Raw genomic sequence first — 22,476 nt, 5'->3', positions numbered from 1 at the left:
GGATTGTTCTGATGGGCTTTGTTACAAGGTAGTTTGTTAGGCAATGGAGTCGCGGCTCTGCTTACAGATTGATGATGAGGAAGCCTCATGCAATTATGACATATGACGTTGGATACCTAGGTAGTTATGATAGTCCCTTGCTTGGCCAAAAAGCCAGGCTGTAATTAATCCCATCTCTTCCGATTTACTATCTATCTGGATGTGAGCTGTGTGTGTATCTCGTGGGTGGGGAGGAAGACTGAGTTTCAGAGTACAACACTGCCCGATTCGAAGACGAGGATCATTTGTGAAGGTCTGCTTTTAAGTTGAGAAGCGTTATACGGTATATGTCATATCATAAGTTTTCAATTAGCTGCTCAGATTTGTCAAGTTTCGTGATGTAGTTGACACTCATAGAAGTGACTGTTTCTCCCTGGCTGGATGCAATGCTCTACGAATCATCAAGTAATATCTGAACTTGGCGTATTGAGTGAAGCAAACACACAAACAGGGCACAAATTATGCCTGACCAAGTCTTCTTTCGCGGTATTGTGACTGCTAGTATCACATTTGTTCAACATCAAGGGAGCCGCCGAGTCTCGTGAAGCTGCAAACACACTTGGTGCCCGCCACATGAAACGCCTCAAGGGTTGGCGTCCTAGCGATCATGTGCTGACTATGGGAGATAACCTCGGCCTTGAGGCTCGAAAAGCCTTGATCCTGGTGTGTACTCCTTGCGTGTAGGCCATGCGGATCGAGGTGCATGGCAACATGTCTGTGTTCCTGTGGACATAGATGGCTTACAGGGGTATCGGAGATATTAGAACAACAAGAGCACGAGGACGCAATTCGACAATGTGAGGCTCTTGGCTAGCAGCGGGAGGCTGGGACTAAAGGTGTGTGGGTGGTCATGATGGCGGTTAGGTCGGGAGGCGTAGGCAGGCGGGGGAGGGCGAGAAGAGGCGTCAACATAATCACCTCGAAGGCGAGTTGTCTACATTAGTTTGTTGGTTAGTCTAGATTTGGGAAGAGACATAGCGTGGGAAGTTCCAATCTGGGCATCTGTGGCCAAACATGACAGCCAATAGCCTTGGCCACAATGAGACTTGTTTGTAGAGGCCATGGCTGGCTGGATCCTTCGCCCCAAGTGGTGCCCATTACTGTACGTAGCCAGTCTAATGCGAGAGGGTGTCACTGTCGTCTCTCGTGGTGTTTCTGGACCTCGAAAGCACCCGCTAGCCTGGTTCTCGGGCAGCCGAATGTGATGGGGGCTGCAGCTCGATCTGCGGTTTGTCTCAGCGGGTGCGGTTTGGTCGCCAAGTCTCTGGAGCGTCACTACGAAAAGAGGGAGAGGTGAGGACCCATAGGGCTTTCTGCACGTTGGGCGGAGTCTCCGTGAGGGTGTGTGGAGAGGATTATGGCACAGTTGGTGGTGGTGGAATAGAGTTTGCTCTATACAGTGAGCTGCAGGAGAGTGGCCATGATCAAGATGTAGATGCATCTTCTCGTGTCAGATGTTCCTGGCCTGGAAAGGGGAAATAGGGCTGTCATGATGGCATCGTAGAATGTCCGAGTCTCACCTCGAGGATTAGCCATGGACACCAAGACTCCTGAAGCCGGCACATGATGGCTTGGACGTTGTTTGCTTTGCCAAACTGCAGGAAAACACCATGTTTTCTCACCGATGAATTGCCACATTCCAGTCCGAGGCTGCGAGAATAAGATTTCCGAGCAAATAAGAAAAGCTCGAGCGAAAAGGATCCCAACAGCTTGGGGCACCATCATTCTAGAACCGAAATCTTGCATGAACCATTGAGTTTTTTCTCTTGTGTGAAATCAGCCGACGCCTGTCGGGACTCTCGGGCTCGGAGTCTGCGAACTTGATGATGGCTGAGATGTGAGGAGGGGGCGTATGCATGAGACTCTCGTAAGAGTTCCTTCTTGGGCAAGTTCACTGTCAAAACAGGAAGCAAAGAGTTTCCGAAAGCAGGCTGGGCTGGGCTGGATTGGGCTGGGCCTTTTCCGTTTGGAACACTCGCCGTCGACGATCAGGGCTGGGCGAGACACACACTTACGGCATCATCGTCCACTCGCAGAGGAGGTCTGTGTGTCTCGCACGCGAGGTGATGATGTGTAAGCCAGTGCGTGTGTGTGTGTCTCGGAGAAAGACACCCGGCGGACCTCATAGGTTTGGCGGAATGGACTCGGTGTGACGGGAGCGGCGGCTCAGTGGAGGTATCTCACGGACGGGACGGGCTGAGTTGAAGGTACAGTATAGACCAGGGCATATCGGTTCGAGTTACTCCCTGTTGATGAAGAAGTATTCTCGGGAGTCAGATCCTGGTTCGAGAGATAGAAACGAGTCAATTAACAAGCTGATACCCCTCAATTCCTGGACATTCATTGCTCAGCACCCTGTCCATCAAGGCAGCATGTCTCAGTCTGTCCGCAACAAAACCTAGGATCAGCATTACATACAGGGTCAACCACATCAAAAAGCAAAAAGGGGACGTTATATCCACTCTTCAGCTAGACTCCCGCCTTCTGGGCTTGCGCCGCCAAGTGACAGGTCCGCGGATTTCAGGTTGACATGGGAGCCATAAATGCCTCGTGCAGGGAGTTGAGCCGACTTAGACGACGTTAAGCAGGCTGTGAAGCTAATACTGAAGTTCCGAATGAACACAATCAGCTGCCTTTTGATACACTATGGTGCGTTGAAGACTGCACTTTCGCCCGGGTAAGATGGAGATAGGGCATAGCTTAACAAATCATTGAGGCTTCCCACAGCCAATTACAGCCTGTACCCGCAAAGGTTCATGTCTAGCAGTAACGGTTCCAGCTGAAGTTGTGCCTTGCAACTTCAAGCCAGCCCAAACACCCCTGTTCTTCAACAAGGGCCCCTGGTCGCAACGTCGATGACTAGCCACCAATAACATCAAGCATGCCCTACTTGCAGAGCAACTTGCGTCGGGAACCTGGTTCTTGGCAGGCATCCTTGCATTCTGTGCCTGCGTACCGCGACACCTTGGAGCTCATGTCTCGGGATCCCCATTGAGAAATTATGTGTTGAAAGGTTTTACAGAAGCCATTGTGACTGTTAAAATGTAGAAATTTTTTATGAGAGGATTCAAGGTGAATGAACTCGAGGGGAAATACTCCTCTTGCCGTAGAAAAGCCACAATGATCTGTCACAGACCGACGTGGAGGCTGTCAGCCTTATCGCTCTGCTAGTCTAGTATAATGATTGGACGTCCCAGAAGGCTCTAGGACTATTCTCCGGTGTAGCTGCACAGTCTATTGACTGTTAGCCTACGAGGCTGAGTCCTCGTGCCATTTCCTCAGCTGGTAATATGGCAAGGGACCATGCCTGAAAGGTTTATTCTTAGATAGGAGGCCTACCACTTAATCTGTCTATCAAAGATCATTAACCGAGGTCTTGGGTCTTGCAGATGCACATTATCGCCGCCTCTCCGACAGTCTGGTTCAGGGATACTGACGTGACCAGGGTGACGGAGCAGGGTAGGCCCAACGCTCTGTCACAACCATGTATCCCGCGTCTATAAGGCCAAATAGAGAAAAGAGCCTGATGAGAATCATCCGAGTTCTCCATGTTGGGTTAAATATGTTTCACTGGCGGCGTTAGTGATGCCTTGGTCCCAGCCTGTCAGAATCAGCCTTGGACGGGCGGCTATGTCACTCGGACCTCCTGATCCTTCCACAGCCAAGTGATGTCTCAACGTGGATGCATGTTCCATCGAATAGAGCACAAGGAATATTCCGTCGACGCCCGAGCCCCCTGGCAGGGGCGTTGAAAAAAGCGACAGTTGAAGGCTGACGGCCCGTTCCTTAGCTCGGCGAGACAGGTGCGCCACGAACCCCCGCGGACACGTTCTCGGGAGCCGTTATGCAAAGAATGCGGGTATAGCAGCGTAACCGAGCGTTTGGCTGGCTGATTTCAATAGCTGTGTGGAGTTGACAAGGGACAATATGTGCCCCGGATGAATGGGTGTTGAGCTGTGATCAGGGGGTGTCCGACCTTGAACGGGGGAGACGTCCTCCCACGAGTCTTTCTGCATGTTCGACAAGGCAATAGTGAGACATACCAGCTCACACACTCTCTAAAGGGTACTCTTGGCACATTGACATGTCTAGATCCCGGCTTTGCGGTCCCGGTACAAAGGTGGTGGTGGGTTGTGATGGGTGCTAACCGCCCAGCTGGTGTAAGTGAAAGCCCGTGTCCTACACCCTCTCCCACCCAAAAGGAGAGACCGGCGTACAGGTATCATCGAGAACGTGGAGTCCATGATCCCCTCCCATCCCTCCATGATTTGAGACATCCGTGCCCAGTCCATGCAGACATGTCCCAGCAAATCGGTTGGCAAAGTGCACCACTCTTGGCGGCAGCCCGCCCTCGTGGGACAGCTGAAGACTACACTCCCCATCCTTCATCATACGACTTGAGAGCCTGTAGATGCTTCGAGACCTGACATGAGTTGAGTCCTAGAACATGGGAGGCGTTTGGAGCGTTCTTTGTTGACGAGGACCGAGCAAAAGAGAACAGTCCAGACGAGAGAAAAGAGCTTGGAGATGAAGATTATAAAAAGGGGATATTTCTTTCAAAATTTCTGAGAGTAGAGAACAATAGAGCAGCAACTTCATTGTTCTGAACATCAGTGTCAGTGATTCACACTCCACACCTCAGCAGTGCCAGTATATCAACAGCCTGTTTGTTTTCATCACACATTGTTCATTACACGATTAGCACACCCTCTTCTTTAGAGATCACCAAACACGCAAAGATCGACATGGCTGTCACAGTCGACGTCTTTGCTCTCTTGGGCTACAGGACTGAAGTCCTTAATGGGCGGCTTCTCCTCTCTGCCGTCGTTGACCTCGCCCTCATCTTTTGGCTCCTCTACATCCTCTCCTCTATCGCCCACTACCTGCTTCGGCGCCTTCAGTCTTCTTCCTCTTTCTCCAAGAAGTCTGCCCATGATGGTTATCTTCGCATCTCGCAGCTGCCTCAGCTGTCTTCCGCCATCCCCTGGTTCGGTCATCTTCTTGGCCTGCAGCGTGACACTGCCCGCTATGTCAACACTGTCATAGCGTCCACTGCCGCCCAGATCTTCACCATCAACATCCCCTTCAAGCAGATCATCGTTGTCAATCCATCTTTGGATAAGCAGCTCGCTCGCCATGTCTCAGACACTGGTCTTGCCCAGATTCTTGCCCACGTTGGCTCCCGCGTCTTCGGCCTTGGGCCGAGCACCATCCGGGTCATCCTCGACACTGACCCACGACGCCTTCATCAGGTCGAGTTTGGCAGACCCGAGAACCTCAACGCTTTGTCCGAGTGTTCAGGTGTTTTCATTTGGGATGAGATGAACAAGATGGGCCCTTCCACCGAGGTCGACCTCGCTCACTGGATGTTTGGGCTCACAGTGTCTGCCACTGCCAGCGCAGTCTGGGGTGTCGAGAACCCCTGGCGTATGGATCGCGAGTTCGCCGAAGAGTTCATGTAGGTCTCACTATCAACAAGACGGCTAATACCATATACTGACAAATGTCAAAGGAACCTGACCGAGACTTTCGACTCTCTCTCCCGACCTGCCCCTTGGCTCACGGCCCGATCCGCTTACAAGTCCCGCGACTTTCTCATGAAGAGACTTCGAGAGTTCCACAACCAGCACCGCCAGTCTCGCGTCAAGACTGTCGCTCACGCAATCAACGTCGTTGCTCATTCGGACCCTAACTGGGAGACTAACCCGGACTATTACAACATCGAGATGGTCTCGGCTATTGGCCTCCTCGCGACGGCCAGCACACTCTCAGTCTGGCTCGTCAGACACCTTCTGGCTATTCCTGAGCTGCTCAAGGTTGTTGTCGATGAGATCCAGCAACTCCAGGTTGTTCAGGCCCAGACACAGGACGGTCTCAAGCTGGACCTCACCAACATTCGCACCCTCTGCCCCTGGCTCGTTGCCTCCTGGTACGAGACTCTCCGCCTGCACATGACGGGCGTTCCTCGTCTTGCTCGACACGAATTCGGTCTCAGCCTTCCAGGCTCTGAGTCCCTGGCGGTGTCTCAAGGAGATCTCTTCCTTCTCCCCATGTGCGCTTCCAACCTCGACACCAACGCCTGGGGACCCGACGCCGCATCTTTCCGACCTTCTCGCTTCATCACCAACAGCGGAGACTTGTCCAACAGCCTTATCCGCAAGGTCAAGGCCTTTGGTGTCGCGGGCAACCTGTGCCCCGGTCGAGTCTTTGGCTTCGAGACGGCCATGGCCATGGTCGCAGGCACACTCGGTACCTTTGAGATCAAGAGCGTCGGCGGAAAGGAGTTCACTGTTCCCGGTGTTCGCCAGGGCTTCAACGTCGGCTTTGAGCGGTACGCGGACGATGTCAAGGTGGTGCTGTCCAAGCGGTGAGGCCCCTTTCTTCTAGGATTTGCGTGTGTTTTTGTCTTTCGCATTGGATTCTCGGTCTGGTACATACAGGTTTTTAGGTTCATGCCCTGCCTTGACGCAGGCCACAGCGGAGTAGCTAGTCCTTACCTTGACTAAGTCAGACTAATAATAAAAAAAGTTGAAAATATCTCTTGATCTATTCTGATTGAGGATGGCAGAGTGGTTCATGAGATCGATCTGGAGGGGGTAATCAAGTAATGTCATGTGAACGATTTCGTGTGGGAGGTTGAGTAAGAAAGCGTTCATTTTCTCTTTGTGTTTAGAGAGAATATCCGAGTTGACATATGGAGCGTCAAAGGACTTGTCCTTTCTGTTGGCCTTTATGGCCAGACAAGCTTAGAAGACAGGCAAAACCTACTTGTGAAACTCCACCAACACTTAACATGCACTTCATCTGTTAAAAATTTGGTCTCCAGGTTTTGGAGAGAGAAGTTCATTGCTGACATTTATCGGAGGGAAACCAAGCCAAACCGGCATAACCGCCGATTGCGTTACGTGTCTCTCAAGAATAATAAGCATATTGAATACTTCATACCATTTCTATTAGATCAGCTGAGGGAGGATTTCAATGATACAAGTTCTAAGTGTATACAAGAGAAACGGCCTCGCTCTGATACTGGCCGATACCAGGGCTGGCCATCTTTCCAACCGCCAACTAGTAGACGGTCCTCTTTCGGCAATTTAAACATCAAAGTACTTTAAAAAGAGCGACATATTCCCCTAACTTCTATCGAAAACATTAAATCTACGAACCTCTAGCACAATAGTAAAACCCCTAGCAACAAAGGGGCGAGTTTTGACCGTCCTTCGGCCGAAACACGTACCAACGAGACAGGCTCCGGGGCTGACATTGGAAAATATCCACGGGGAATGTCTTGCTTATCGAGAAACACTTGAAGACAAATTCTCTTACTAATGCGGGTCGATCTAATCTCACCGCACTGTCGTGATGAATAATGCCCAGTTCCAGCACGACCAACTCCACTCAGGGAGGACTCTATATAAGCAACCACAAGCATCATTGCAACTTAATTTTTCAGTTCCAATGTATTCAAGCTTACAGTAAGCACAATGAAGCCCATCATTCTCTACTCTCACGAAATCGGCCCCAACCCTTGGAAGGTTGCCCTCATCCTCGAGGAGCTCTCCCTTCCCTACGAAACCCGTTTCATCGACTTTACAGCTGTCAAGCAAGAGCCCTACACACTTCTTAATCCCAATGGACGTCTTCCGGCTATTCAAGACCCCAATACTGGTATCACACTTTGGGAGTCAGGTGCCATCATCGAGTACGTTGTCGAGACGTATGACAAGAATCACAAGATCAGCTTCGACTCTGGCCCGGAGAAGTACCTAGCCAAGCAGTGGCTATTCTTCCAAGTCTCGGGCCAAGCTCCGTATTATGGCCAGGCAGGCTGGTTCAAGAGACACCACCCGGAAAAAGTCCAAAGCGCAATTGATCGCTACGTCAATGAGATCCTACGCGTCAACGGCGTCATGGATAAGGTGCTGAGCACACAGGATTGGCTTGTCGGAGACAAATGCTCCTACGCTGATTTGTCGTTCTTTGCCTGGCAGAGATGGGTGCCCGAGATTGTGGAGGGTGACCTCTACGAGCGGTTCCCTCATGTTGGGGCATGGTTCAGGAGGATGGAGGAGAGGCCGGCGGCGCAAAAGGTTGTGGCGGATCAGGAGCGTGCTATTGCGTCTATGGGGCGCGGTGATTGACTGTAAGGAATACTGGTGTTCTGTCAAGTATAGGGAGTTATTCATTGAGACAAAGAATAAGAGCCCGCACCAACTTCACCACCCGGGCAGCCTACTGTGTCCAGATCAGGAACAACCTCATTACCAGCCAATCATAATCTTCAACTAGGTATACAATGAGGATGTTAAGTTATAGAAAGATTGCCATGGGCATCGCAGTCGTCGGAGCTGACCGGTTAGCTGGCTCATCAAGTCAAGTCAAGTCAAGCTCCCAGGCCACTACTGACTTTAATGTCCTTGTATTGACAAACGCTATACCAATGTCACGTACGCTGTAAAACTACGTCTTCCTCCGCATGCCTCCCATTTTGTTCTTCGATATCCTTTCCCGTCTCTCGCTATGCTGTCCATGTCAGTTCATGCGCCCCATCTTCCCCCGTCTATCTTTTCCATCCTATCTCCGTCTTTGTCCAGAAACGCCCAAAGCATTAGGTCTCATGCATATCTCCTCTGTTGCCGTCTGATTCGCCTATACACTCTTCGCCATCACAGCTTCTCGGCGGGGATACGTCCCTCGACTGTGCTCAGCGCGCCGAGGTTCACCTCGCCGAGCCTCTCACCGGCATCCTGGACACCCGCCAGGAGGGCGACGCACTCAATCACATCCTCTGGCTCCAGAAGATGCGACTTGGCCAGTGTCACCTTTGTGCTCGCACCAACAGTCACTGTGAAGACGTGGTTGGCGTCGAGGACGGTGCCTGAAGCAGCGTTCAGGCTGCGGAACATGTCCTCGTCGGTAAAGTCGTCACCCATGCAGAGCGCAAACTCGAGGTGTCCAGGCTTGGGGGTGTTGGGGATCTCATCGGCACCAGGGTTGTGGTACATGGTGATGAGACGCTTGGCAATCTCGCCCTTGTTGATAAACGTAGGGCGCACCTCGATGTTGGCCTTGCCAGGCATGACCTCGACGTCCCACTTGGTCGCGACGGTGGCCTCAAGCTCCTTGTGGCATTCTCGCGACATGTGCACGCCCTGCTCAGGGTCGGCGAGACGGTAGTGCCAAGTGAGGGCGCATCGCTTCCGTTCGATGAAGGATCCTGCCAAGTCAGTTTGCGAGCCAGTCGGCGACGAGGATTACATACCTTGAACCTTGTCTGTGTACTTCTGGAACACCTCCATCACCTCACTCTGCCACCCCATGTCAAACTTCTCAGCCAAATTCTCCCATTCATCTGCACCGGGGTGCTTCATGAAACTGCCGTGCTCGGCCGAGAAGCCCAACTCAGCAATGTGACCAAGGTGCTGCTTCAGGAACACCTGGTCTCGTCCCGAGATGATCCAAACGGCGTTCTGGGGGTCAGCCGCCAACAGCTGCAGTGTGTGGATGAGGCGCTCAGAGGGCACGGCAGCACTGGGCTCGCGCACAATAGGCGTCAGGGTGCCGTCATAGTCAAACATGAAGAGACGCTTGTTAGCTGTCCGGTACTGGGAGAGGAGGAGAGCACGGTCAAGCAGGGGGGTGGCGTTGGCCGAGCCCGTGTCGCCCAAGACGTTGTACACCTTGCGGATAAACTTGGTGATCCACGACTGGACGTTGTGCTCGGTGACGTGGCGGTACAGGCTGGACTGCATAGCCTGACGCTTCTCATCCGACATTGTCAGGGCGGCATTAATCTTCTCTGCCACGCCGCTGAGGTCCCAGGGGTTGATGTGGATGGCGTCACGGAGACTGCCGGCTGTGCCACTGAACTCGGAGAGAATAAGAGGGGCATGGTTCTCCTTCTGACACACAATGTACTCCAGACTAGTTGTGTTCATGCCGTCACGGACAGAAGTGATGAGGCCAATGTCGCCCGCCCGCAGCAGAGCAAAGTACTCATCCTGGTTGAGGTACTGGGGGTAGTGCTGGACCGGCGAGAATCCAAGACTGCCGTACATGCCATTGATGCGCATAACGAGCTCGTTGACGCGAGAGGCGACCTTGCCGTCTTCCTCGAACTCCTCCTTCTCAGCCTCAACGCTGGTGGGCGAGGTGACCTGGATGAGCACAACCTTTTCGCGCCACTCGGGGTACATCTCGAGGAAGCGCTCAAACGCCTGCAGCTTCTGGGCAACGCCTCTAACACTGTCGAGGCGGTCTCGTCCGACAATGATCTTCTTGCCGTGGTAGAGCTTGCGGAGGGCGTCATACTTTTCCTTGACAGCTGCGGTCCAGGCAAAGCTCTCGACCTTGGCAGCATCAATGCCAATGGGGAAGACGCCGACCTGGACGCGAGTTCCATAAGCATCGATTCCCAGCGTGTCAGACGGGAAGCCGAGAATTCGGGTGCAGCAGCTGAGGAAGTGGCGAGAGTAGCTGTAAGACTGGAACCCAATAAGGTTGGAGCCCAAGACACCCTCCAGCACCTCCTTGCGACGAGGCAGGCAGCGGAGGAACTCGCTACTAGGGAAAGGCGAGTGGAGGAAGAAAGAGATGTACATGTTGGGAACACGCTGTCGCAACATGCTAGGGAGCAGCATGAGGAAGTAGTCGTGGACGATGACAATGTCGCCGGGCTTGTAGATCTCGATAATCTTGTGGGCAAACTTCTGGTTCATGCGGTAGTAGTCGGCCCACTGGATGCGCTCTCGTCGGCCGTCGGTAGGCTCATGCTGCTTGTAGTGGAGGAGTGTGTAGAGATCTTGCTCGGCATAACGGCGCCAGCGAGCCTGATCCTTGAGGAGGATGCCATCAGACGAAGACTCGGACTCGTCACACAACCAGACGGGATAAGTGCGGATTGTCTTGTTGTGGGACAGACGGTACTCGAGACGCTCCTGATCCTCGCGGGGAATCCAGAGACCGTCAATTGGAGGCGGAGTCGGCAGGCGAGTGGTGGCATCGACGGGGACCGGCGCGGAGAGGGCATTGAGAGAAGCGGCGCCTAGTGTGTTTGGCGCGGGCGTACCAGGTGAAGAAACGACGTCATCGGTGGGAGCGTCGATCTCTCCCGTCCAGGCGACAACGGTGTGATTCCATGGAGTAGCGTCGGACGAAAGGTAAGCGAATGAGTCGAGAAGCGCAGACTGACCGCGGCGAGCTTTCAAGTCCTGTAGAGAGAGCGAGTTTTAGTCGAGGCTCAATTTTCATGTGATCCATCATGGTGACAAGGGCGAGCGAGGAGGGGAGGGGAGCTAGAGCTGCTGGAGCTGGCTGGAGCTTTGGAGAAGAGGGGAAATGCATCGAGCTAACGAGCCCGCTCCTGGTGGCCGATAAGAGATACGGGGTGAGTGAGAGGAGAGGAACTTACCCAATCGCCGCCTTTTCGATAGACGAAAGAATGCGGTGTGTTGAAGGTGGCCGAGATGATGTTGCCGCTAAGAGCCAGCTCGGGGTTGGCAGCTCGAATCTCGGACAAGGACTCGCGGCGTCGCAAGGGGGGCGCGCTGGTGCCGGCGCTGGCGCTGTTGCTGTTGGCAGCCATTTCGACGGTAGGTTATGTGATGATCTGAGAATCAGGCTCAAGAGAGAGGTTTCGGTGGACGAGGAGCGGGTTAGCAGGCGTCTCCTTGGGTCGTCTTGTCGGTGGAAGGGGATCGCCGTCTCTCGCTGTCTCTGTCTGTGATCGATCCCCGTTAGCGAGCAAGCGAGCGAGGGACAGAGGTGACGATGCAAGAATGAATGCAAGAATGAAGCTGCGCGGAAAGAAATAAAGTAGTGAGGAAGAGGAATTGGCGGTGTTCTCCGAGACTGAGAGCGGACTGACGAGGCAGACGGAGCTGGAGAGGGACGAGGGGAGGAAGAGAGACAGAGATAGCTCTAGTAGAAAACAAGAGATCGGTGACGTTGGTTGTCAATCGACGACGGCGGCGTCCCAGGCCCGTCGGTCGCGGTCCTACTACTGCTTCCTAGGGTCTAGTCTTGCAAGTCGGGCCGGGCGGTTTCGGCGATTCATGGTCGTGCCCCGTGGGTAGGGAGGGTAGGTGATGCTGCTTCTGAGTGAGTGAGTGATCCAGTCCAGTAAGGTACCTACCAGGCGCTGGTGGAGGTGGGGCATTCCAAGGTACCTTGGTTCCATTGCTTTTTGCGGGTGCACGTTTTTTCGATGCGTCAAACTGGCACCCGGCGTCAGGCCCGGGGTGGACGGTGTGGGTAAGCAGCATATTTTGGGACGGGAGCATTTGGTAAGGCATAAGAGTGCTTTGGGCATATGGGAGTCAATTGAACAGATCTGTGCTGATTGAGTAAGTATAATCAAGAGTTTTGCCTATTCTTTCAGTAGTTGCTCTGGTGGCATTCTTCCTCTTCAACTTCCTCCATTGCTGCCACCCCGCCATGTTCCAGCCCTTGCCAGACCTCACGCGACGACAAAACAATTCAATACCTGCCAAGATGCCTCGACGGTTAACTCAAGACCAAGTAAAAACCAGGATACAGATGCCGATCAGGTACAGAACGACACTCAATGGCCAGGCTGATGTACAGTAGCTCCAGCTGCCTTGCCTTGCCTTGTCTATCACCACACGTCCTGTACGGATAGTGGAGGTGGTCTGTGTTTAACCTCCCCGTCAACTCCAACTTTTTTTCCAACACCGCCGAGTTTTCGGCATCACGAGGTCTAGATAACACGAGCTGTTCTTGTTAGATCTCGCCACTGTAAGTTTTGGCATTCCTTGTCCAGCTCTTCGCGGTAATGAACTCCGTCTCTTATCTACACCGTCAAACTCCAAGGAACTGGTTCGTTGTCAACTCGTATGTTGAATGCTTCCATGTGATCCGTGCCATCGATCATGGGAATGGCGGGGGAGGGGGAGGGGCAGGTAGTTTATCCTGCCCCTTGTTTGTTGCTTGGTCCAAGCCATGAGTTGAGTTGCAGACAATGACTTCAACTCATCCCAGCAACGAGACAACCGAGTTCCCGTTGACATGGTAAATGTCTCATCCCGCAAGCCATGGTCAATTCTGAATCAAAAAAAAATCCTCATCGTCATGGACAGTTGCGCAACCCTCGACTGCAACGCAACGCAACACCCCCAAGACTAGACAAGGCCCCCACAGGTTAATGCACCCGGCTTCAACCACCAACAATAACCAAGGAAAAAGGCACAAGCACGCTTCAGAGGCGACGGTGCACGCCTCAGACATAAAACTGACACGCGAAACGCAAGTTGTTCTTCCACCACCGAGAGAGACGTACTGTACTGTACTGTACTGTACACCAAAAGACGGTGAGCGCCGTCAACCGGAGATGCAACACCGACCGGCCAGGGCATTCGCGAACATCACGTAAAAGTCATGATCAAGGTAGGTTACCGCACAGGGCTCACCGAGCAACTCAGTTCCCTCGCCTATCCTCTGCTTTCTCATCCTCTTGTCATCAGCACCCATCCAGACCTCAGCATGACGCTGCATTTACCACATTCCCCCAAGTAATGGTGTGCATTCTCGCTGGCACTACTTCTGCATCGGTCAGCTTCGGGTGACAGTCCGAGGCCTTCAAGCCCACTGCGCTGCACCTAGAATCCACTGAAAACCACACCCGGGACTTATCCCCCGGAGCCGCCCGGTGCCAATCCTCCCCTCCCCCACCAGGGAAACGATCCATGCCCCCACCTCCGGTTGATGTCCAGCAGGCATCGAGCGTGTGCCTCTCCGCCCGGCTATTAGTAGTACAGATTGGCACAGGGGTTTTTCTCTTTCGGTTCTCTTCTGCTAAACTGCACGCCGCCACGGGCCGGGGCGCCATTCCCATCCTCCATGATCCAACCCAACCCAACCCAACTACCCATCGCCAATAGATTCTCCAACCATCCACCGCCTCGATCCGCCAAACGTGGCCGCCCCTTTCCGGCACTTGCCTTGGCTCTAGTCGTTCGTACCGAGCTTCTCGTCTCGTCTAGCGAGAACCCCCCGGGACTTGACCTTGAAGACGATCTGGCACTGACAGTTCGGAGCCGGTTGACAAGCGCAGCGCAGCGCGGCATACATATCTCTGACAGGTTGGTTTCCCTACCTGCATACAATCTTCGATGGTGGCTTGCATAGACCACGCTCCATGAGCCATTTTTACCAGAATTTCCCATCGTCTTTTTCGTCCCTGTTCGAGTTTTGCTTCTTCTACTTTGTCCGTTGCGTTGCCGAGCCGCAACCACGAGCTGCATTCGCATCCGCTTGCTGGCCTTGAGAACGTGCCGCTATTCGTGCGCTCCACGACCACGAGCATCCCGATGCGCGCGAGGCTATGCGATCCTATTGTATGCGCGTGTGTACTGTACAAAACAAATGCCTTGCCTTGCCGCTGCGTCCTGCGTCTGGCAGCCTTTGCCTCATCCGGCTGATGTGTGCATCATGTTCGTTCGCCTCAAGAGGAGTGTGCTTTATCGACGGGTTGCCATTGGAGGTTGGCGGGTTGCGCAACAGCTCCCCCAAGAGGTTCGAGACTGCCTGGGACCTGGTTAACCAGACCCTGAGAGTCCCGGCCCGGCAACCCCGTCAGAAATGACAAGAGAATTCCTGATGTTTACACACGGCAGCCGATTCCTATCTGACCAACGTGGAATGCAGCAAAGCCCAACAATTTGCGGTCCAATGTAGATCCCGCTATGTGCAAGACATCGCTCTCCTTTGTCCTCCTCTATCCAGCCGAGTCCATCATATCATCATTTGCTCTCAACTCTCAACTTCAACCCCACCGCGGGGCAGTTGATTGGGTTTATGTGACGAGATGATGGACGGCCAATGGCAGGAAACACGACGTTCCGTCATCCCGCGATGAGGACCCTGACAAGACCCAATCACCTGGTTCACATTAATATCAGATGGAGCCCTCGGCCGGGATCGTCCAGGTACCTTGACGGCGGGCCAACCGAGCAATCATGATGCGTCAATCGCGGGTCCGTTGCCCCTCTGAAGAGCCGGTCCACGTGGAGATGTCGACCCGAGGTGGTATCGCAAACGTCAAGTAAATCAGGCTTACAGCGGTTGAAGTTTCAGTTGACCAAGTATAGGGGACGTATTACAATTTGGGAATATGTCGTTCTATTAAGAATTACCTAGTTGTTGAGGTGCTGACTTGACTTCCCTTCAACATCTCAACGCCAATATCCCCTCACGGCTTCACGAATTAAGTCTCGCCACCAACCTCTCGTAACCAAGTTTCATGTTTCGGATAGACTTTCAGCAGTGAGGATCATGATTATAGGTGTTGCGTGGGAATTGAGTTGTGGTATTCATGTTACCCAATCATTCTCATAACTCTTCTCCATCTAGACACCAGACACAGAACATCCAAAAAAAGACACAAACAATAACTGCCTTGAAACCCCAAATGCCCAAGTACCCGCCTCCCAAAGTAGGTCATCATCATGAACGCCAGATATAACATTGGAACCCTTTATCCTCGCTCGCTCGAGACCCCGTCTCGAGTTAAAACGCCAAGCTGCATCACGCTTAGTTGGCCTCGTCGGCCGGGGCTCCCATCCCCGAGAACGGACACACCCCGCCGGACGCCATGCCCGGGTGGGGGATCCGCGACGGCGTGGCGGGCTGGTGGTGCTCCGAGGCGTCATCCTCGGAGCCGGTACCATCGCCAATGATGCGCTTGCCGTGCAGGTAACCCTCGCGCTCAATCTCAATATCTGAATCGCCAGTCTCGAACTCGGCGCCGTCCTTGACGTGCCACTTGGCCATGAGGTCGTTCTGGATCCAGATGACCTTGTTGAGGGCCTTGACGAGCGCCGTCTTGCGCTGAATGTGTAGGCGGGGGTGTGAGAGGATGGCTTCGGTCATGATATCCTGGATAAAGCCTAGGCAGATACCGAGATGGACGTATTCGATATGGAGGGGGTGCTTGCGACCGAGTCCGACGTGCATCATGCTGTTCATGGTTAACCATCATGATCTCGTTGGTGATGCTCAATTCCAAGAATTGAAGAGGGGATCTGTGACTTACCCAACCTTGTCCAGGTACTCCCAAAACTCCATCTTGCTGGGATCAGAGCACAGCTTGGTCAGGTACGCACGCAGAAACATCTTTCGGTGCAGAATCTGAGGGCTGTTCTCGTCGGGCACCTCATCGAGAGGACCCTCGAACGAGGTGCTGCGGGTGGTAAAGGCACGAGCGGTAATATCGTACTGGAGGAGCTTCTTGTAGACGATGTTGACTACGGCGGGGATAAGGGCCTTGACGTATTTGGCGCCAGTGATGAGGGCTTCAATGTCTCCTGTAGCAAATATGTTAGTCTCCATATCGGTCCATTCTCTTCAACTCCGCGGGTTGTCGAGATCAGGAGATGATTCCTAGCAGAGGGCGGGAACGTACGGCTGGAAAAGTCGAGGAATGAGTGAAGGTACATGACGCGGGCCTCGAGGTTGGTGTAGAGATCCTCGCGATCAATGTGCTTCATGGGTCGTGATGTGGCTGACATTTTGGCTGTGGTGTTGCGGTTTTTGGATGAAGAATGGGTTTGTGTGAAAGAAGACGGATTTTCGAGATTCTCGCTCTTTTTAATCCTCCCAGATCGTGAGGCGGGCAATTTCGAGCTTTGTGCTTGTGATGGCTTTTAATGCGCTGCTCGCGAGAGGGTCGAGTTTCGCGGATGAGACGGGCGATGGTGAAAAAGTCGGAAGAGGAGGAGAGGAGGGATTGCTCAACTGATGAGGAGTAGAGCTCTCTAGTGACGCAGCTGGACCAAGAAGGATGCGATTTTCACAGGAAAAAACAAGTAACAACTAACAGGCAGATCAATCCAAGAGGTGCGAATCGCCCAGCGCAGCGGCAAAGCAGTATTTATTCAATCCCATGGCCTCATCTCCCACCCCTCCACGCGCCGGCCCTTGCCCCTCGCCTTGTCCATGACCTTTTTTTTTCTCCGGGGTCATCATAGGCGCTCATGCTGAAGTGAAGCAAATCTCTTGCTGTTCCCGAGTCTCGCCTTGCTCCGTCCGCCCTTGGCTGGTGCTGTTTGGCTCTGTCTGGGCTCCAGGCTGAGCCCATCACGCCAGGTCGCCAACATCAGGCGATGGTGACGGTGGGCTGATGAGTGGGGCCGTCCCAGGGGTCCGTGACTCCGTTGGGAGGTCGGTGCCCGGCGTGGCCAGCCCGGATGCACCCGAGGAAAGGAGGAATTGAGCCTGGAGGATGACAGAGGGGATCGAGTGTTGTTGAGTGAGGTTACTATAAGGTCATCTTGTAAAAATGGCCAGAAAACAGAGGTTGAATCGTTTGAGGTGGAAAAGATAATCACGCTGCTGATTCGCTTGTCGTCATGCCGCCTGTCACAAATAGAAACCCTCCCAAAGAAACAACGGCGACTTGCGGGGGACGAGTCCGTTGATTGGTCAAGAGACCCCGATCATGTTAGAAAAGAAAAATTCCAACCCATGTGATTGGATCGTGTTTCAGTTCCGGGACGACCGTTGAAAGGCGGCAGCGGCAAGCGAGCGGAAGAGAGAGAGCTAGGCAAAATCCCATCTTTCTAGACTGCGAGAGCATCCGAGATCTGCATGACAGCTTGGGTTTGAGGAGTGGTGTGTTTTGAGGAGTAACAGTACACGCGACAGCTTATGCTTTGCAGTTGTGGCCATGAGATCTTTGTGCAGGGAGCTCATAGCGAGTTGCCATGCCAAGCTTCACCTCGAGCTCTCTAGCTAGGAGGGAATTCTTCCACTCCACAACTAGCTCTATGACAGCCATCTGTAAGCACAAAGCATGGACTTCTCATCAAATCCCATGACTCCTCGTGTAGTAGTCAAGCCAGCCAAGCCGCCGTCTTCCAGAATGCCACAGCAACTGAACACTTCATTTAACTGTGCTGCGCCGGCAGTTCGGTCTTATCGGTCTCGTCCGTGTACACCTCAGCCGCAAGCAAGGACCAGATGATGCCAGATCCGCGAGGACCCCCCCTCCCCCCAAAATTTCCGATGGGACTCGGTCGGTCATCAGATGAACGCATGGGCTCCATAGTCGTGGGTTATTTCCCCGATTCTGGTTCCCCATGATGCGATGCCCCCATGTGGCATCATGGAACCTGGGGGGTGTCTCTTGAGCTCCCAATCTGGTCTTTGAGGTTTACCATTCCGTATACAGATCTCCTTAGATTATCTTTGTTGTTGATTGCAAGATGACTAGCTCACCATATGGAAGTATACGGCAACATACTCACTCAGCATGGCCGGAGTTGATTATCGATAGCACGACCAGATCCAGCACACCCATTTTCATGTGACATAAATGAGTGCGTCATGCAAGAAGCCACGCCGAAGGCATACCCTGGATTCGAAATAGATTAGATAGATTGATAATCGACCATCACGTCCTCACGCTGGAGATTTAGCGAGGATTGACTGGAATGTCGGGAATCTGGGCTGTTGCTCCAGGGTAAGCCTTCGTCAAATCAAGGCGACAGAGCCTCAAACTCGCTTAATAAGCACCTGACTTGAGAACTCACGTGACCAAACACTTCTCCCAGCTTCTGGCCGGCTCATCGGCCTCACCTCGCTTCAACACCCCTCAACACCCGTATTTCCTCCGACATTCTACCCTCGAACACCCCGACGATCCATCCAGGCCCGTCCTCAGGGTCCCGCTTACACCCAGCCCAGCTCCGCCCGCCGAGCCCGGTGCTCCGCAAGCCACCGTCGACGCCCGCCGTCGCAGGCCCGGCGCAGCGTGACGAATCGATCCGAACCGTCACCATGTCGGGCTCACCTCCTCCACCCTCACCCACGTCGCATGCCTCGGTCCACGCCTACGCCAGCAATGGCCTCGAAATGCTCCAGGCCGCCAGCGATGCCGCTCATGCTATAAACCACCAGATTAACAGCCCTCAGGCCCTCCAGCATGCTGCCGTGGCTGCCGCTGAGGCCGTTGGTCACCACCAACACCAGACGCTCGACGCGACATCTTCCCCGGATGGCCTCCAACCCCACCATGTCGTTGCTGGAGGGGTTCCCCATGCGACGGATATGGCGACTCACCTCGTCCCTGGTCCTGGCGGGGTTATGCGCGATCCGACTATTAACCCCAAATTAACCCGTCTCCGACGCGCCTGTGATATGTGTAGTATGCGCAAAGTCAAGTGTGACGACTCCAACGTCCCCTGCAGACCATGCCGAGAACTGGGTGTCGACTGTACCTTTAACCGTGAGACGAAGCGGCGAGGCCCCCCAAACAAGCATGCTGAGGCCGCAAAGGCTGCTAAGCGTGCGCGCGCGGACTCTCAAGCAGTGGCGACAGCTGCTGCTGTGTTTGGAGCCATGTCACCTTCACCTCAGACTGCGGCCAAGACGTTGATGAACATCTCGACTGAGGGTGTTCTGGACGCCGAATCTATCGCACCAATGCCTGTTCTTGAGCTCCTGGTTGATGACTTCTTCACATACATCCACCCCCTGGCGCCGTTTCCTCATGAGCCTACATTCCGCCAGTCTTTTGCCAATCGCGAAGATCGCACCAAACCCGAGTTCCTTGGTCTGCTGGCGAGCATGATCTGCGCCCTCGTGGCATCCTTTCCACGAAGCGCAAGAGAGCATCTCAAAGCACAGCACAGCACTCATCTCTTCCCTCGGGCAATCGTCATGGTTGAAAAATGCCGCGAGATTTCGTTGCTTACACGAGGGAGCAAGTGGCCGCTCAAGCAGCCCAAGACGCTTGACGACGCTGCGACTAGCTATTTCCTGGGCCTGGCCTCGGGATATACCCATCAGTGGAACGCCTCGGGTCAATTCATGGCCGAAACCTTGACCCTTCTCCGCGAGCTCGGCTTCCATCGACCCAAGCACCCCGGGGATTTGCCTACTTTTGGTAACGACAACTGTTCACCGGACCCCCTGCCGTTTAACCACGTCAAAGACCAGATTGGGAAGCGCATTTTCTATTGCCTTCTCCTTGGCGTGCGGTATGTGCTTATCTATGCAAGACCCTTGTAATTCTGTACTGACTATAGTCTAGTTCCTTCTCACAACTCGGTGCTTCTTCTGCGGATATGGTGATTGCGCCCTCAACCCCTAGCCTCCCATATCCCGCGTATCCTGAAAATGTGGACGACATTTGTGTCCTCGCCAACGAAGTCATCCATCAGCAGGATGGCAGCGTTACCCTTTTGACGGGCTTCCGGTTCGCTATTGACATTTACACCACCATGAACGGCATCGTCAGTCTCGAGCTGGCTTATGGCATGAGCACTCTTCCTTGGGCCGATCAGCGCATCCTGCTCCGGGATGGCCTTCTGGCGGCCAAGAGTATCACAGATAACCTCCCACCAGAGCTTCAGCTTGGAAACCACGGGGATGAGGCCACCAGCTTGGACGAAGCTGGGATGCATTACGTGCCCCCAGCCTGGCCAAACAGTCAGCCCGCGCACGACCTGCGCAACGTGATCAAGAATCAACCAGCGCGGCGTCGTCACCTCCAGTACGAGATTCAGAAGGGCAACATCTATGTCTCGCAACTGGCGACTCGGTCATATTTCGTCGAACTCTACTTTGACCTTCGCGATGTTCATCTTTCCGAGCAGCAGCAGGACACCAACCCCATTGATGGTCAGTCGGAGGAGGAAAAGGCAGCACAGGATGCTGATGAAAAGGAAATCTACGATTTCATGTCGTCCGAGCGGGAGCTCATTGTCCAGGGCCTCCTTACGGTTCTAGGATCAATTTCCCAGCGCAACATGGAGCCAAACGGAGGCTCCCTCATCAACAAGATCCGCCAGGTAGCATCGACACTCCTGAACGATGCACCGGAGCGCAAGGGACCGTTTGCGATCAAGTCGGAGGAGGCGCTTTCACAACTGATCAACATTCTCGTCAAGCTGGAAAAGACGGGCGCCACCAACGGCACGGGTCTCGAGGCGACAGATCCGAACCAAATGACGTCGCAAGATGAGGAGGAGGAGCTACGTAACTGGGCTGACCTCCGCGACTACCAGCTACGATTCGCAGCTCATGGGGGATTTGGCGGCAACCTGTGAAGACGAGCTGAACATGAACCGGCACCCGACCTCATGAGTTAGACTCATTGTGCCAATAATACCCGGGATCGGTCTTTGTCACGAGAGCGGTATTACTGTATGATAATAGGGAAATGGAGCGTGGGTGGTTATCTTTTTTGCCCAGTTTTCAAGGGTTACAATCCTCGATAGGTACTGTGCAGTCCCAATGACTGCTTCATGTAAAAGTTTAGAAATGGCCATTTCGTCAGATTTGTCTCGCTCATATGGGGATGTGACTGTTTGCATGCTGCCGCTGTTGTCGGTCGTCCTTGATCTCTTTCAGTGTCCAGACAAATAGAATCCAATTGACGATGCTGAAGCAGTGGTTAGCAGTGAGCAAGGTGCCTCTCGAAGTTGACCCACAAGAGCATCGCAAGGAGTGCAGCCATTCCACCCTCTGTGTATCGAGTCCAATAGTCGTAGGTCTCCATGTGATAGACGAGTAGGGCGAAGCAGACGGTCGCGCCGATGGCGAGGATGAGCTGGACTGCAGCATTGACGGGCGTGGGCACATGTGACATGTGATGGAGGGCGCGACGGGCCGAAATGATCATGGCGATGCTCCAGATAGCCGAGGCGATAGCCTGAGTTTATATCAGCATGGCGTTCTGACAGTGGAAAGCATGATAGGATAGCATACGATGGGTAGACTCAACCATAGCAGCCACGAGCATGGATGTCCCACGGCGGCATCGCTGGGGCACACCTGGTACCGGAAGGACCACCAGATACTGAGGATGACGATGACGAATGGAATGATGAGAGAGAACTGGCGCGCCGTGGAAACGACGAACCTCGCGCAGGAGCGACGACGGTCCTGACGAGAAGGGGTGACGACGACGTGGGTTTGGTACGGCGGGTAGTATCCGTAGGGTGGAGGAGGGGCTGGCTGCGGGCCATCGCCGTAATTGTACATGTAAGGACGAGGAGGAGCCATTTTGAGGTATCGCGATAATGCTGTAGGAGGAGAAGGAGGGGAGATGCTGATGTTGAGGTTTGGATTGGATTGGGTTGGGTCTTGTGATCTTTTGATGGCTGATGACGTCGCGGGGTTACGTATTAAGGTTGTGTGGGCGCGTTTTAAGCGGCGGGCGCTAAAAGTTAGGGGAGTCTGGGGGAGGATCATCAGGGGGGGTTTGGGTTGTGCGCCAAAAGTTTCAGAGGATTGGATATGGTTGAGATTAAAACAACGGTTGGTGAATAGAATGCCAACAATTCATTAACAAATATAGCTTTAATGCCCATTAAATCCAAGGGTTGATGATGTTCCCCGTTGGGTGTATTTATCAGTGGTTCTCGTGGCTGAGTTTGACTTCGGCCGCCATCGTGACCCCCACCTTGATGATGCTCT

The 22,476-nt window shown here is 53.5% G+C and overlaps 6 protein-coding genes across 6 annotated transcripts; 3 read left to right on the top strand and 3 right to left on the bottom strand.

Moving 5' to 3' along the window:
- Positions 1–4,784: 4,784 nt before the first annotated feature.
- Positions 4,785–6,410, top strand: NCS57_00542300 (uncharacterized protein; the record flags this gene model as incomplete). Its single annotated transcript, XM_053055342.1, has 2 exons — positions 4,785–5,497; positions 5,552–6,410. 2 exons carry the CDS (start codon positions 4,785–4,787, stop codon positions 6,408–6,410), a joined length of 1,572 nt encoding a protein of 523 aa, XP_052914297.1.
- Positions 6,411–7,520: 1,110 nt separating this feature from the next.
- On the top strand, positions 7,521–8,177 carry NCS57_00542200 (uncharacterized protein; the record flags this gene model as incomplete). Its single annotated transcript, XM_053055341.1, has 1 exon — positions 7,521–8,177. One exon carries the CDS (start codon positions 7,521–7,523, stop codon positions 8,175–8,177), a length of 657 nt encoding a protein of 218 aa, XP_052914296.1.
- A 525-nt stretch (positions 8,178–8,702) lies between these two features.
- NCS57_00542100 (uncharacterized protein) lies at positions 8,703–11,620 on the bottom strand (the record flags this gene model as incomplete). The annotated part of the gene is made up of 3 exons (XM_053055340.1): positions 8,703–9,253; positions 9,299–11,246; positions 11,447–11,620. The coding sequence occupies 3 exons, from the start codon at positions 11,618–11,620 to the stop codon at positions 8,703–8,705; spliced, it is 2,673 nt and encodes an 890-aa protein (XP_052914295.1).
- Positions 11,621–15,585: 3,965 nt separating this feature from the next.
- Positions 15,586–16,562, bottom strand: NCS57_00542000 (uncharacterized protein; the record flags this gene model as incomplete). Its single annotated transcript, XM_053055339.1, has 3 exons — positions 15,586–16,012; positions 16,088–16,358; positions 16,457–16,562. 3 exons carry the CDS (start codon positions 16,560–16,562, stop codon positions 15,586–15,588), a joined length of 804 nt encoding a protein of 267 aa, XP_052914294.1.
- A 2,269-nt stretch (positions 16,563–18,831) lies between these two features.
- Positions 18,832–21,104, top strand: NCS57_00541900 (Zn(2)-C6 fungal-type domain-containing protein; the record flags this gene model as incomplete). The annotated part of the gene is made up of 2 exons (XM_053055338.1): positions 18,832–20,033; positions 20,087–21,104. 2 exons carry the CDS (start codon positions 18,832–18,834, stop codon positions 21,102–21,104), a joined length of 2,220 nt encoding a protein of 739 aa, XP_052914293.1.
- Positions 21,105–21,345: 241 nt separating this feature from the next.
- On the bottom strand, positions 21,346–22,062 carry NCS57_00541800 (uncharacterized protein; the record flags this gene model as incomplete). The annotated part of the gene is made up of 3 exons (XM_053055337.1): positions 21,346–21,439; positions 21,489–21,709; positions 21,766–22,062. The coding sequence occupies 3 exons, from the start codon at positions 22,060–22,062 to the stop codon at positions 21,346–21,348; spliced, it is 612 nt and encodes a 203-aa protein (XP_052914292.1).
- Positions 22,063–22,476: the final 414 nt, after the last annotated feature.

The sequence above is a fragment of the Fusarium keratoplasticum genome, chromosome 4 (genome assembly GCF_025433545.1).
Source record: "Fusarium keratoplasticum isolate Fu6.1 chromosome 4, whole genome shotgun sequence".
NCBI lineage: Eukaryota > Fungi > Ascomycota > Sordariomycetes > Hypocreales > Nectriaceae > Fusarium > Fusarium keratoplasticum.
The sequence above is the reverse complement of the archived record's forward strand: the minus strand, read 5'-3'. Positions and strand labels throughout refer to the sequence as shown.